The 15,706-nt window shown below is 40.6% G+C and overlaps 1 protein-coding gene across 1 annotated transcript in view; it reads right to left on the reverse strand.

Moving 5' to 3' along the window:
* Positions 1-15,706, reverse strand: part of LOC124795424 (arf-GAP with Rho-GAP domain, ANK repeat and PH domain-containing protein 2) — a 144,621-nt gene that overhangs the window by 56,425 nt on the left and 72,490 nt on the right. The window contains exons 6-7 of the mRNA XM_047259452.1: positions 10,914-11,101; positions 3,165-3,401 (exon numbers count right to left, since the gene is read on the reverse strand). Of these exons, the coding sequence (XP_047115408.1) occupies positions 3,165-3,401; positions 10,914-11,101 (425 nt within the window). The remainder of the gene's footprint in view (positions 1-3,164; positions 3,402-10,913; positions 11,102-15,706) is intronic.

A 15,706-nucleotide genomic window follows, 5' to 3' on the forward strand; every position in this document is an offset into this window, starting at 1 on the left:
CAGAGTTATCTCGATTAACACTATCCTTCTACTCTCTGATAGAACCCATGCCATGCCTCTTTGGATATGACTGTTTTGGGTGTGGATTTTGTTTTCTCGGTCTAAGGTGCTGCAGTCATGGACTGTGCGGCTGGTCCCAGCGGAGGTTGAAGTCCTCTCTCGGGCATGGGTGTGTGTGTTTGTCCTTAGGATAATTTTGGTTAAGTTGTGTGTAAGCTTAGTGACTGATGACCTTAGCAGTTAAGTCCCATGAGATTTCACACACATTTGAACTTTTTTTTTTTTGTTTTCTGTTATGATGCAGGCTGTTTGGATAACGTTAACAGCTTTAGGCATATAGTTTTGTGGTAGATGGTTGTGTCTGCTGTTTGCTAACAACCTCTCCTGGTACTGGCTTAGAAGGAACTGCAAGCTTAGTAACTGGGAAATTATTGGATGTACATTTACATGTACACACACTTGTGCCAATAACTACTGCCTTTATTTGTGTAGCAGCACTCACTTTTACAACGACTTTTCTCAGAGTGGAAGCAAAGGAAGTTGAGAAAACAAGAGGTCGTAGGACAGTAGCCATCAAACTTTCTTGCTCAAGAGCCAATACTGACATTGTGGGGTGGCACCTTGGGCTACAAATCTACTGATTTTTTTTATTAATTGGTAACCTACATAAATTAATATGTTATGAGCCCCCTATAGACTAGCTATAGTAATGGGGTGATAACTTGGCCACCGGTTCCCAGTACTGATTGTTAAAAAGTACGCACCATCTGGAACACTTCATGTCGACTGTTTCAGGTTGCTACCAGCCTCAGTGACCACCAAAGTTGTGACACTGTAACTGTGGAAACTGCCTGATGAAGTACTGTTGTGTTGTCTGTGCAATTGGGTGATTAATTGATTAATAACAGTACATGTACTTATATTTAAATGCATTTTGCAACAAGAGACACGATCATAAATGTTTACTATATGTTTTAATTGTTTCATTGTACTACAATAGGAACAATTCTTTTTCGTATTTCTTGTTAGAAGTATGTACCGCATTTGAAGGCAATGTCCCTATAATGGGCAGTCATGAATTTCTGTTACTTCCATTTGAAATTTATACCATAGCAGCTGATCGGTGCAGGTCACACACACCCATCAGTTATCAATACTGGAACACAAACGATAAAATATCCATCCCATATCCTCTGACATCACAGTGTGCATGCTACTTACCTATCTGCCCCTGAGGTAGTAAGTGGCCAACTTAGCCTTTAGCTTCCAGCCAAAGTCAACAATGCAGCTAAAATTAGACACCTCTTAAAATGCTTTGTTTGTTATTGACCAGAAAAACTGCACTCTTAAGAAGCTCTTAATGTTGGTTTGTGGATTCAGTTCGTAGTTGCTAATGCATATTATTATAAAATATGGCTGAGAATCATGGGCTGCATGTGGTCTGCAGACTGCAGTTGGACAACAATTGTTATTGGGCACTATATTTTCTTTTTTTGCCTCAGTACATGAAACTCACTTGGTCACTTTACTTTTTTGGTTCTCTTTTCTTCTAAAAGCACTGGGAAATTCCTGCTACAAGCGAGGTGGTTACCTGAGCCATTTACATAGACGTCTCTCATTAAGTATGATGACACTGCTTCATGGGCAACTTTTCCATGTCTGCAGCATGTTGCCTTGCCATTACACCCTTTTCTGACATGACAATTTCCTTAACATTCAGAGCACAGCATTGGATTGGGTAAATAAGATCTTACCTCCACTCTAATAAATCCAGTCTTGATAGGGTATGGAAAGATACGTGAACTGAAAGCTGTGATGAAAGAGACAGTATTATGCAGCTCACCACTCACTCTCTTCATCATGTTTCAGACTTCTGTTATGCCTTCCATCTCCCATTCTTTCCGCAGTTAAGTGGTTGGTTGGTTTGGGGAAAGAGACCAGACAGCGAGGTCATCGGTCTCATCGGATTAGGGAAGGACGGGGAAGGAAGTAGGCCGTGCCCTTTGAAAGGAACCATCCCGGCATTTGCCTGGAGCGATTTAGGGAAATCATGGAAAACCTAAATCAGGGTGGCCGGACGCGGGATTGAACAGTCGTCCTCCCGAATGCGAGTCCAGTGTCTAACCACTGCGCCACCTCGCTCGGTGCAGTTAAGTGGAATCCATGTCTATGACATCTCTACAGCTTACAATGTCCTTACTGAAGTTTAAGTGTTGCACTACTCTAGTACTACAACATACTGACATTTCTTAGAATTTGGAGGTTTGGTCACTTGGTGAAACACAGCAGTTTCAACCAAAGGCATTTTCTTGTGAAGCTGTTTGTTTGACTCTGCAATTCTACCAACACTTTTCAACACTTTGTTAATGTAGAAAGGGCTACTTTCTCAAAAAATCCCTCTTCTTATTTTGTCACATTAGAGACTAAGGTAACCTGTTGTATTCCTAATGAAATTACAGGGGGACTATTCTGTCAGGTGCTCTTAGTTTGTTGGTGCTGGTGATCTCTAACATCCCACCCATACTATTTACAAATTTGTTTTTGTCTTTGCAAGGATCTGTGCAGTTCTCATTAACAGCAAGGGATCTATGTAGGTCCACTCAAGCAGAGCCTCTACTTGCCTGCGTAGACTGACGTGTGAGAGGTTCCCCAAAGATTGCCTGCTAATGAATGTGTTTGCCAAACACATGCTTACAAAATAGTTGTAAACCCCTTGGTCACACGGAAGTGAATTGTGAATGATAAACCGTACAGATAAAAAGAGAACAGAAGCTTTGGGACATGGTGGTATAGAAGAATGCTGGAATCAGACTGGGAAAGAAAAAAAATGCCATCAGTTGATTTAAAAGAAGGAATTAGCTGACAGAATACGTCTTCAGGTATCAAGCAGTAGATAATTCGGTAATGGAGAGAAGTACTGGAAGGGGGGGGGGGGGGGGGGGGGGGGGTTTACAAGATGTGGAAGGAGTCCAAAGCTTACATGCAGCAAGCACCTTCAAGTGGACACAGAATGCAACAGCTATGTATAAATGAAGAGACTTGCACAGGATAGATTAATGTGGAGAGCTGCATGAAAACAGTCTTCAAGCTAAGGAACTTGACAACAAATATTCTTTAAAAATGGTTTTCACTATACAAAAATTCATCAACTGGTGATTTCTTACCGTTACACTAACACAATTTCCAGAATCTTTTGCTTCTAAATGAATCCAGACTTTAAATTCTCCTGTCTGCTTCACAGACATGTTGTTATTGCTATGGTGGTAGCGCTCTAGGATTTCAAGCATGCGTTTCTCCCGTTGCAGTTCCTCGTTATCAACCCTGAACAGTTCTGGATAATGCCTGATTAGATCTGCCACAACAGAAACTTCAGCCTGGGAAGCATCCAGTGTGTCATCAGACTAAAATAAAACAAAATAAAAAATACAACTTCAGCAGATTAAAACATAACCCAGTTTTGATACATAAATGATTGTCATCTTTTTAAAATCTATCTCAAGTATTTAAGTATAAATTATGTGTCAAAACTTAAAAGTTAAATAACATAAACTTCCAAGTTCAATAATTGAGCAGCTTCCATCTGAAATGGTCTAAAAATGAAAGGTTTAGAGAGAAATGAAAGTCTAAGTTTTGGAACGAATTAAAGGAAAGAAGTAAGACTCTACAAAGCAAAGACAATCAAATTCATTACCCACATACATCGCTAGACAATAAAGTGAAGTATCCAGAAGAAACTGTTGGATGTCAATGTAACTTCATGCAAATACACGCCATTGGTGGGTATCCAAATGATTACAGTTGCAGCAGGCAGAACAGTCACCAGACTGCATCAGTGTTGTTTGTGTTTAGTGTTGTTACCTGGCATGGTAGGGTATACATGGTCCACTCAAAAAATTCTGGAACTTTATCCACACAATTTTGCTACAGTTACGTTTTACTTATTGTGCTAGGTCTCCTTCGAAATACTCTTCCTCACAATAGAAAAACTGCTCCCAACACCGTTTCCACTTCTGGAAGCAGTTTCGGTACACCACTTGTTGGGGTGTGCAATGCACCATCCATGATTTTCCTTTATCTTGTTTGTCACTACAAATCTTCATCTTTCCAACAAGGTTTTCGGCTTTGGAACTAAAAAAAAAAAAAAAAAAAAAAAATACTCCAACATGTCATTGGCACGGTATTATGAATTTTCTGGAAGTTTTTGAACAGACCTTGTATAAGGGATATTAATGGTGTCAGATGTTGAGTGATCACTGTGAAGGACACAGAGATTTCACGCACTCATATGAGACACCGTTATTACTACCTGACAGTATTTGAACGGAACTTCATTGTAGGTCTCCATTTGGCCAGCTGGTCCACCCATGTAAAATCCAGATTTGTGGGGCATTCATATGCAACACTGGCTCAATTTCGGACTACATTGGGATGTAAGAGCAGGTATATAGATCATCAAAGTTATGATCCAGGATGTCTGACCACCACAAAGGAGGACTGCCATATTTTTGCACCACACACATCGTAATGCTTCACATCTGCGCCTGTCATTCAAGAACAAGCAATGAACTCCCTCAAATATTTTGTGTCATCCTACACCACTGGTCAGAGACAAGCAGTATCCTGACTAGGGAAATACCATCCCATCCATAGGCTGCCATTAACACTGAAACATATATGGCTATATTTACAGTGGCACAGTGACGGGGAAGCATGGACTGCTTATTAATAGTGTTGCATTGTGTTCAGGAATGAACCCCTGTTCTGCACTACTCTGAATGACCAACATCGGATGTCAACTCCATCCCAGAGCCAGTATCCAGGATATCAATGGCTAATTACAACAGTTGTGGGACAGCTTGCCTCAGGAGAGGATACAATGGCTTTTTGACACCCTTCACAACCGAACCAGTACATGCACCCAAGCCAGAGGTGGTGCAACGTCGTACTGACAAATAGGCTCATACTCCTAAGTTCTTTGTAAATTTTACTTGACTTTGTAATCACTGAAACAGCATCACTTACCCTCTCAACCCATGGAGTTTCATTTTGTTTCCTCCTTTCCTTGTCGGTGCTCCAGAATTCCTGTCAGGTAGTGTAGACTCCAAGAAATGTTATGATGTACAAAGCTTTGAGAAAGTCATATGTTTCTCAACTCAACAGAGAATGCTGATGGATGTGTTAACATGTCTCCCATACTTAAGAATAGCTATAATTATGGATCTATAGAGCATAAAATAGTCACTAGTGGCTGACTTCACTCTACTTACTGTCATATCATTTCAAAAAGAACAGCCAGGTCTGTTGCTGACGCCTCTCTGACTTAACAATATGCAGCATGCAAAAAACAGGTATATTAATAGTTTGTCTGACAACAATGCTTACTTATAGATACTGATAAAGATCATCCAAAAATTAATTATTATTTTAATTCTAAGTCCAATTTTATTCCAAGCACTGATTTACTAATTCAACTGGACACATTTCTGCAAAATTTTCAATCTTGTCACATGAAAATTCTTTACACAAAAACATTTTCAAAAGATGTTATTTAACATATCATTCTCTGAGCAATGTGATGTCATCAATCCGACAAAAGTATTACAGGACATATGCAATGGTATGTTGCAAAAAAGATGAAGGAAAGAGAGAATAGGGGGCAGTATAGGGAAGAACATCAAGAAAATAGTGTGAGGAACAAAAGGAGATACATAATATGTGAAGGTGTCTATGAGTTTAGCGACTTGTGTATATATAACCCTGCAAATGTGGAGACGGAAGTGTGAAGCTGGTGAGAGGGGAGCACAAAATGGAGTGGCAACAAAGGAGGAGAAACAGAAACTAGTCATGACTGAGCCTAGAGATTTTTCGTGCAGTGGAGATGTGTTAAGAGTGACACTTCCAACCTACATGATTAATAATAATTTTGTTCAGTCATAATGAGATGCAGCAAGAGCTTCTGTATGTTGAAACATAAAATGAAAGAAGTGTTGATGTGTTACTGGGAAACTAACAGGTTGCTTCATTCCAACATTTCATACCTGTTGACAACTATTGGAGAAAACTAACAGTTATATCAGTTGCAGCCCAGTCATAGTAACTTATCGATATTTTGTGTATACATGCGTTCTGGGAAAGACATGTCATTTGCTCTAGTTTGGTGAGGCCTCAGACATTCAAAGGGAAGTAGCTGGATGCCATCTTATTTCAACATATAACCATAAATGTTCATTACCAGTGGCATACTTTTGGTTCTGTTGTTTCTCTAAGCCATAAGCTACATATTTGAAATCGACTGATAGTTGTTAAGTGATTTATTTCGAAATTCATCAAGCAGCCATACAAAAGTATACTACCCAGTTTTAAAAATTTCACTTTCAATATTGTTACTATAATGGAAATTACAAGATGGGAAACAACAAATGAAAACTGAGACCCAGCAACCACTTACCTGTAGAAGGCTAACACCAGCCACATCACTATTCTACAACATGAGAAAATCACAATTTTGAGCTTCTGCTCTTTTTCTAACACACACACCTTCATCACTACAACAAAACTGAAAACTTAGATTAAGTTCCAAAGTAAAATTAATGAATACCGCAATTTCTAAAAGGATGGAAATGGTCACAGGAAGTGGGATTATTCATTGTATAGGGAGCAGTGTCACATGGGACTCTAAGCCAAGGGAGACCCTGGGCAAGGCAAAGTTGACAATAAATGCCATATGTTCATAAAATTTAAAACTTGGGAAGTCAAAGACAGCAGGGAGCATATGTGATAAGTCAGACAGAGATAGGAAAGACAGCTTGGGATCTAGAAAGTAAATAGACAAAAATGAAATGATCATATGGCATTGTTGGCCGGGAGACCCCATGCGGGGTTATTCGGCCGCCGTATTGCAAGTCCTTTTTAGCTGACGCCACTTCGGCGACTTGCGAGTCAATGATGATGAAATGACGATGAAAGACACACAACACTCAGTCATCTTGAGGTAGAGGAAATCCCTGACCCCGCCAGGCATCAAACCCGGGACCCCGTGCGCGGGAAGTGAGAATGCTACCGCAAGACCATGAGCTGCGGAGTAAATAGACAAAAACTGGGTCTCTATAATGAACAATTGGGGGGAGGTGTGAGAAAAGGGGGGGGGGATGCTAGTTGGTGGAGATCCTGACTGGAAAAATAGAAGACAACAAAAGAAACATGTTGCAAATGTTGATTAAACAAAGCAAGAGTTGGTGTTTCCTAGTGATTTGCATATCTACATATAAATCAATACTCTACAAACCACTGTGAAGTGCACAGTAGAATATACTTGTCTAGCAAATACTGGAACTTGCAAAAACTTTGTCCAAGCCCACTGCAAATATGAGGGGGTTGCAGGGCAACAAATGTCAAAACACCATAACTGTGCTATTGCAGATGAATCATGAAATGTATCCTGTACTATTTCTTGTACATAAAGCAATATCCAGGATGGAATGTAACAATATTATGAAAAGGATAGTTGCTACTATGGCGGACATGCTGAGTCGCAGATAGGCGCAACAAAAAGACTGTCACAAAATAAGCTTTTGGCCAACAAGGCACACACATGTGCATGCAAATCCAACTCATACACACATGACCACAGTCTCTGGCAGCTGAAGCCCGACTACGAGCAGCAGCAGCAATGCGTGATGGGAGAGGCAACTGGGTGGGGATATGGAGGAAGTTGGGACAGGGAGGGGGAGGGACAGCAGAGTAGGGGTGGAGGACAGTGAAGTGCTGCTGTGGAGCAGGCAGGGACGAGGTGGAGATAGGATAAGGCAGCCAGAAGGAGTCGGGAGGTTAGATGGAAGGTGGAGGGGAGAGGGGCTAGCCCTCCCTTTACACTAACATCCCTAATTCCCATGGCCTTACCACTATTAAACACTACCTTTCCTTATTCCCATTGGATTACAAACCAACAACAAACTTCCTAGTTGCCATGACCAAGTATATCCCCACCAACAATTACTTCTGCTTTGAAGCCATTACCTACAAACAAATCCAGGGTATGGCTGTGGGCATCCTATGCCAACCTATTCGTGGGGCATCTAGAAGAATTCTCCATAAACACCCAGAATCACAAAACCCTCACGTGGTTCAGGTTCACTGATGACATCTTCGTGATTTGGATCAAGGGTGAGGACACTCTATCCACATTCCTCCAGAAGCTCAACACCTCCTCGCCCATCCGCTTCGCCTGGTCCTACTCAACCCAACAAACCACCTCAAAGATGGCTACATCAGTATTTCTGTCCATATCAAACCTACTAAACACCAGCAACATCTCCATTTTGAAAATTGCCATCCATTCCATACCAAGGGGTCCCTTCCATACAGCCTAGGCATTCATGTCTGGCACACCTGCAACGATGAGCAGTCCCTCTCGAAATGTACAGAGGGTCTCACTGAGGCCTTTACAGGCCGTAATTATCCTCTCAACCTTGTACAAAAACATATCTCCCGTGCCTTATCTTTCCAGTCATCCTCCACCTCCCAAAGTCTCACTATCCCTGCCACAGAGGAGCATTGCCCTCGTTATCAGTACCACCCAAGACTGGAGCAACTGAATTACAATCTCCGACAGGGTTTCAACTACCTCCCGTTGTGCCCTGAAAAGAGATATGCCCTGCCCACTATCCTTTCCACCCCTCCCACATTGTTATTCTGCCATTCACCAAATCTACACAATATACTTGTCCATCCCTACACAACCTCAGCCCCTTCCAACCCTTTACCTCAAGGCTCATATCCTTGTAAAAGGCCTAGATGCAAGATCTGTTCCATACATCTTTACACCATCACCTACTCTGGCCCAGTCACAATCACCATCTATCCCATCAAAGGTAGGGCTACCTGTGAAACCAGTCATGTGATCAACAAGCTGGTGCTGCATTCTATGTGAGCATGACAACAAACAAGCTGTCTGTCCACATGAATGGTCACCGACAAACTGTGGCCTAGAAACAACTGGACCACCCTGTTGCTGAGCCACCACAACATTCTTCAATTCAATGACTGCTTCACAACCTGTGCCATATGGATCCTTCCCACCAACACCAGCTTTTCTGAACTGCACAGGTGGGAACTCTTCCTGATTATATATCCTACTTTCTCCTAACCCTCCTGCCTCTACCTCCGTTAGTCATTGTCCTCTCCCATCTAGCCCCTTCCCTGTTTCCATTCCAGCACTACACAGCTCTCTATTCCACCACTGCATCCAGTCTTCTCTCCATTTCGGCTAACCCACCTCTCTCCCCCACCCTCCGTCTAACCTCCCAGCTGTCCTACCTCTCTCCTCCTCATCCCTGCACACTCCCCAGCAGCACTTGACCAACCCCACCCCTACTCTGCTATCCCTTCCCCTCCCCACCCCAGCCTCCTCCTCCTCACCACCACCCAGCTGCCTCTCCCAGCATGCACAGCTGCTGCTGCTTCTGCTGCTCATAGTCTGGCATCAGCTGCCAGAGACTGTGGTCGTGTGTGTGTGTGTGTGTGTGTGTGTGTGTGTGTGTGTGTGTTCTATTTCTGACAAAGGCCTTGTTGGCCAAAAGCTTATTTTGTAAAAGTCTCTTTGTTGTGCCTACCTGTGACTGACTCAGCATCTCTGCTATACGGTGAATAGCACCTATCCTTTTCATAATATTGTTACATTTCTTTTACATAGCTATTCTGTTTTCTCCTCCTCCTCTTCCTGCTATGTGAGCTATGAGGTATGTCTGGAAAGTCAACACTGTTTTGGAAAAAAAATCATAATTTTTTTTTTCAAACCAGAATTTATTTTTACAAGAAACAGCATTTCTTAAAATATTTTTCTACTTAGTTGCCACCATTCTTTATATATTTGTCATACTCTGAAACCAAGTTTTCTATAGCCTTTTCATAGAAGATACTGTCAGTGAAGACAGCCACTACTGAACACCGCTTTTTGCATCGTTTACTGCTTACTGAGTTCCTTCCTACAGGTGAAATTGTCAGTGCGGTGCAATACTGTGAAACACTGAGAAAACTTTGGCATGCAATTCAAAACAAGAGGAATGCTCAGTCAAGTCAACCGTACTCAACCACAGAATCTGTAGTCAGAATCTGAGTAGTGAAAATGAAAAAAAATAAAAGTTCATTGCTTAACTATGTTACTGAAGGAGTGTAAACCAAAACAGGATAACAGTGGGCAACCGTGCTTCGTTACAAGGCATCTGTCAGCAATGACAATACAAATAAAAGGTGTTCAGCTAAGGCTGTCTTCACTAGTGGTGTCTTCCTATGAAGAGAGCATAGAAAAGTTGGTTTCCTGCTATGACAGATATCTGAACAACGGTGGCAACTACACAGAAAAATATTTTAAGAAATCATCTTTCTTGTGAAAATAAATTCTGGTTTGAATTTTTTTTCCCAAAATGGTACTAACTTTCCTTATATGCCTTGTAATATGAAGTGTTAGGCTCCATAAATCATGAAGTTCAAAAGGCATATAGAATTTTACTCACTTTCTTATCAACACTGACCCAAATTTTTAAAACACTTATTTGCACTTTTAACCATTTAACTGCTCTGGACGTGTTAATGTGTGTGCCTTTGTACCTGTCCCTGTGTGTTCTGCACGTGTTTACGCATGCCACCTGTCCATCTACCTGGTACTCTGAATGTGTCTACATGTAGACATGTTCAGAGTAACGGGTAGAAGGACAGGTGGTACACATGAAAAAATTCAGAACACACAGGGGCAGGTACAAAGGCATGTGCGTTAACACATCCAGAGCAGTTAAAGGGTTAATACTGAACATTAAAAGTCACAGGACATAAGAAAATTCAAAACGTCTATTTATGCGCAGCTAGTTGCTTTACAAATTATATTGAGAAAACATGTGACACAAGTTAATGTTTCATACCTCCACATGCATGAGCGTAGGTCCCCAAATAGCCGCTAAATTATCAACTGGCATTCGATTTTTTTCACATTGTTCATGTATAAAATAGAGGTGGCCAACCAACTTTCGAGCAGTTACATAATTTATTGGAGGTAATTTCTCGAGGACCCTGCTGTACCAAGTGGTGCGCTCCCTTCCATATTTTCCAGCTAAAAAGAAAACATCAATAATTTCACTTTAAATACTTAAGACATGACAAGAAGTATGTGAAATTAATACTCATTGCTAACACACACTGGTAGATACAAGGACTTGAGTGCTGCAAAATGACAATCATCATAGATATCTCTACCCGACAGTGAAAATATATTTTGAACTAAAGAAGCATTTCTCTAGTAAATCAGCTAACACTAATTACAACAAAACTCCATTAAAGTCTTCCACCAGCTCTAATATACAAAATGTTATATGCAGCACTTGGCAATTTCTGGACAGGTAATTCAGATAGTGGAAGTGTACAGTAATGTAACTGATTAAGAAAGTCCATGAAAGAACTATTAAAATGATGACTAAAGGTTATTCATAAAATCATGAAAGTTAAGTGTAAGGGTTTTTCCTTCTGCACAATGAGAACCTTTTTCCATCAGTTTGATTGGTTAAAAGTTGTAAATGAAAAAAGCTTATGGCAACATGATGTAACTGTTAACAAAGTAAACTGTGACCAGTTGATGTGGTAGATTTCCAACAATATTACTCTCGCAATACTTGACTTTTAACATGATTGCTTTTTGTGTCTACAGGGCAGCTTTGCCAAGATGTGTCACTACAAACAAGAAGACTGAACTACGCACCATATTCTTCAGCCCCAAACACATTATGTAATAAATTAACTACATGTAGAATCCAGCTGAGATCTTCTCCCAGTGCATATAAAAGTAAGTCTTATGAACATTTCTGTGGAAGAGCATTTGTGTATCTGTAATATAACTTTCACATCTCATTAGAGTCAAACAAAAGGAATAAAATTATAAACAGCCGACCAGTTGCAATGGATAAAGAAATTCTTTAACTAGGTTTTGACAAATGTAAATTTGTCTTCTTCAGAAGGTAACAATTTTACATTAGTAAGGACTAATGTATCCCATGAACCATGGACCTTGCCGTTGGTGGGGAGGCTTGCGTACCTCAGCGATACAGATAGCCGTACCGTAGGTGCAACCACAATGGAGGCACGAAGTAATGGCCACTATCGACAGGGGATCTCAAGCTGATTCAGTATTTCTAGATTTCCAGAAAACTTTTGACACCGTTCCTCACAAGCGACTTCTAATCAAGCTGCGGGCCTATGGGGTATCGTCTCAATTGTGCGACTGGATTCGTGATTTCCTGTCAGGAAGATCGCAGTTCGTAGTAATAGACGGCAAATCATCGAGTAAAACTGAAGTGATATCAGGTGTTCCACAGGGAAGCGTCCTGGGACCTCTGCTGTTCCTGATTTATATAAATGACCTGGGTGACAATCTGAGCAGTTCTCTTAGGTTGTTCGCAGATGATGCTGTAATTTACCGTTTAGTAAGGTCATCCGAAGACCAGTATCAGTTGCAAGGTGATTTAGAAAAGATTGCTGTATGGTGTGGCAGGTGGCAGTTGACGCTAAATAACGAGAAGTATGAGGTGATCCACATGAGTTCCAAAAGAAATCCGTTGGAATTCGATTACTCGATAAATAGTACAGTTCTCAAGGCTGTCAATTCAACTAAGTACCTGGGTGTTAAAATTACGAACAACTTCAGTTGGAAAGACCACATAGATAATATTGTGGGGAAGGAGAGCCAAAGGTTGCGTTTCATTGGCAGGACACTTAGAAGATGCAACAAGTCCACTAAAGAGACAGCTTACACTACACTTGTTCGTCCTCTGTTAGAATATTGCTGCGTGGTGTGGGATCCTTACCAGGTGGGATTGACGGAGGACATCGAAAGGGTGCAAAAAAGGGCAGCTCATTTTGTATTATCGCGTAATAGGGTAGAGAGTGTGGCAGATATGATACGCGAGTTGGGATGTAAGTCATTAAAGCAAAGACGTTTTTCGTCGCGGCGAGATCTATTTACGAAATTTCAGTCACCAACTTTCTCTTCCAAATGCGAAAATATTTTGTTGAGCCCATCCTACATAGGTAGGAATGATCATTAAAATAAAATAAGAGAAATCAGAGTTCGAACAGAAAGGTTTAGGTGTACGTTTTTCCCGCGCGCTGTTTGGGAGTGGAATGGTAGAGAGATAGTATGATTGTGGTTCGATGAACCCTCTGCCAAGCACTTAAATGTGAATTGCAGAGTAGTCCTGTAGATGTAGACGTAGATGTAGACATACTGCGAACGGTTGAAAGCAAGGGGAAACTACAGCCGTAATTTTTCCCGAGGGCTTGCAGCTCTACTGTATGGTTAATGATGATGGCGTCCTCTTGGGTAAAATATTCCGGAGGTAAAATAGTCCCCCATTCAGATCTCCGAGCGGGGACTACTCAAAAGGACGTCGTTATCAGGAGAAAGAAAACTGGCGTTCTATGGATCGGAGCGTGGAATGTCAGATTCCTTAATCGTGCAGGTAGGTTAGAAAATTTAAAAAGGGAAATGGATAGGTTAAAGTTGGATATAGTGGGAATTAGTGAAGTTCGGTGGCAGGAGGAACAAGACTTTTGGTCAGGTGAATACAGGGTTATAAATACAAAATCAAATACGGGTAATGCAGGAGTAGGTTTAATAATGAATAAAAAAAATATGAATGCGGGTAAGCTACTACAAACAGCATAGCGAACGCATTATTGTGGCCAAGATAGACACAAAGCCCACGCCTACTACAGTAATACGAGTTTATATGCCAACTATCTCTGCAGATGACGAAGAAATTGAAGAAATGTATGATGAAATAAAAGAAATTATTCAGATAGTGAAGGGAGACGAAAATTTAATAGTCACGGATGACTGGAATTTGGTAGTAGGAAAAGGGAGAGAAGGAAACATAGTAGGTGAATATGGATTGGGGCTAAGAAATGAAAGAGGAAGCCGCCTGGTAGAATTTTGCACAGAGCACAACTTAATCATAGCTAACACTTGGTTCAAGAATCACAAAAGAAGGTTGTATACATGGAAGAACCCTGGAGATACTAAAAGGTTTCAGGTGGATTATATAATGGTAAGACAGAGATTTAGGAACCAGGTTTTAAATTGTAAGACATTTCCAGGGGCAGATGTGGACTCTGACCACAATCTTTTGGTTATGAACTGTAGATTAAAACTGAAGAAACTGCAAAAAGGTGGGAATTTAAGGAGATGGGGCCTGGATAAACTGAAAGAACCAGAGGTGGTACAGAGTTTAAGGAAGAGCATAAAGGAACAATGGACAGGAATGGGGGAAAGAAATACAGTAGAAGAAGAATGAGTAGCTTTGAGGGATGAAGTAGTGAAGGCAGCAGAGGATCAGGTAGGTAAAAAGACGAGGGCTAGTAGAAATCCTTGGGTAACAGAAGAAATATTGAATTTAATTGATCAAAGGAGAAAATATAAAAATGCAGTAAATGAAGCAGGCAAAAAGGAATACAAACGTCTCAAAAATGAGATCGACAGGAAGTGCAAAATGGCTAAGCAGGGATGGCTAGAGGACAAATGTAAGGATGTAGAGGCTTATCTCACTAGGGGTAAGATAGATACTGCCTACAGGAAAATTAAAGAGACCTTTGGAGTAAAGTGAACCACTTGTATGAATATCAAGAGCTCAGATGGAAACTCAGTTCTAAGCAAAGAAGGGAAAGCAGAAAGGTGGAAGGAGTATATAGAGTGTCTATACAAGGGTGATGCATTTGAGGACAATTAGTCCAGTCAAATAGTAGATATACCTTGCAAAAGGTGGGGTAGAAGAGTTTATTTTTTCAACTCATTCATATGGTTGGAAAGATTAGAAAACCGAGTTTTGCCAACAAAATTTCGCTTGGGAAAACTTTCTGCAGTCAAAAAACTTCGAAAATTTCAGATTTTTTTCAGTTTTTTCAAAATATCTCAGTTTCATTTGCTCCTATCGCTTTACCGTCTATTTTCTTTTTTAAAGAGCACAAAATTCTCTACAAATTTGATTCTTGCCATTTTTTTCTACTCCCAATATCTAAGGCACTACAGCGCCTCAAAAAATACCAATTTTTCAAATTTTGAGCATAGTGGCAAGATACCTCGTTTTTTAACATTATTTTTTCAGTTTCTGTTTGTGTAGTATAAATACATTATACATCATGTTATAAGTTGGAATTTACCACCTCACTTGCAGGTATTCAATTTCTCTGTGTGCAACATGAGTATTGCTGGGCACCCAACTATTGTGATTCTTAAATTACTACCTGAGGTTCACTATGGGCCACCTCAGCCCTGGTATTTGTAAAACTATAAATAAAAAAAATACATCATTAAGAGACATAATCACACACACACACACACACACACACACACACACACACACACACACACAAAATAAATTTTCTCAGGAAATTGAACCATTATTAGCTGCAATAGGCAACCTAATTAGGTAGGTAATTATTCTTGTGTATAAAAGTCACTCAGTTGACATTAAAAATAAGTAGCTTTATTACAATTAAAATGCATTGTCAGTTACTAAAAAATGTTGACAGTTCTGGGTGTGTAATACTTGTAATATTGCACTTAAAGCGCACTTGAGAGAGACATGAGCATCACTTCCAACGTTTTGATGGGCTAGGTTCCTCAATGTCACCAGAAATACCTTGGGTTACGGATTCAGGGTCTGTACAT

Source organism: Schistocerca piceifrons, chromosome 4, assembly GCF_021461385.2.
Source record: "Schistocerca piceifrons isolate TAMUIC-IGC-003096 chromosome 4, iqSchPice1.1, whole genome shotgun sequence".
Classification (NCBI taxonomy): domain Eukaryota; kingdom Metazoa; phylum Arthropoda; class Insecta; order Orthoptera; family Acrididae; genus Schistocerca; species Schistocerca piceifrons.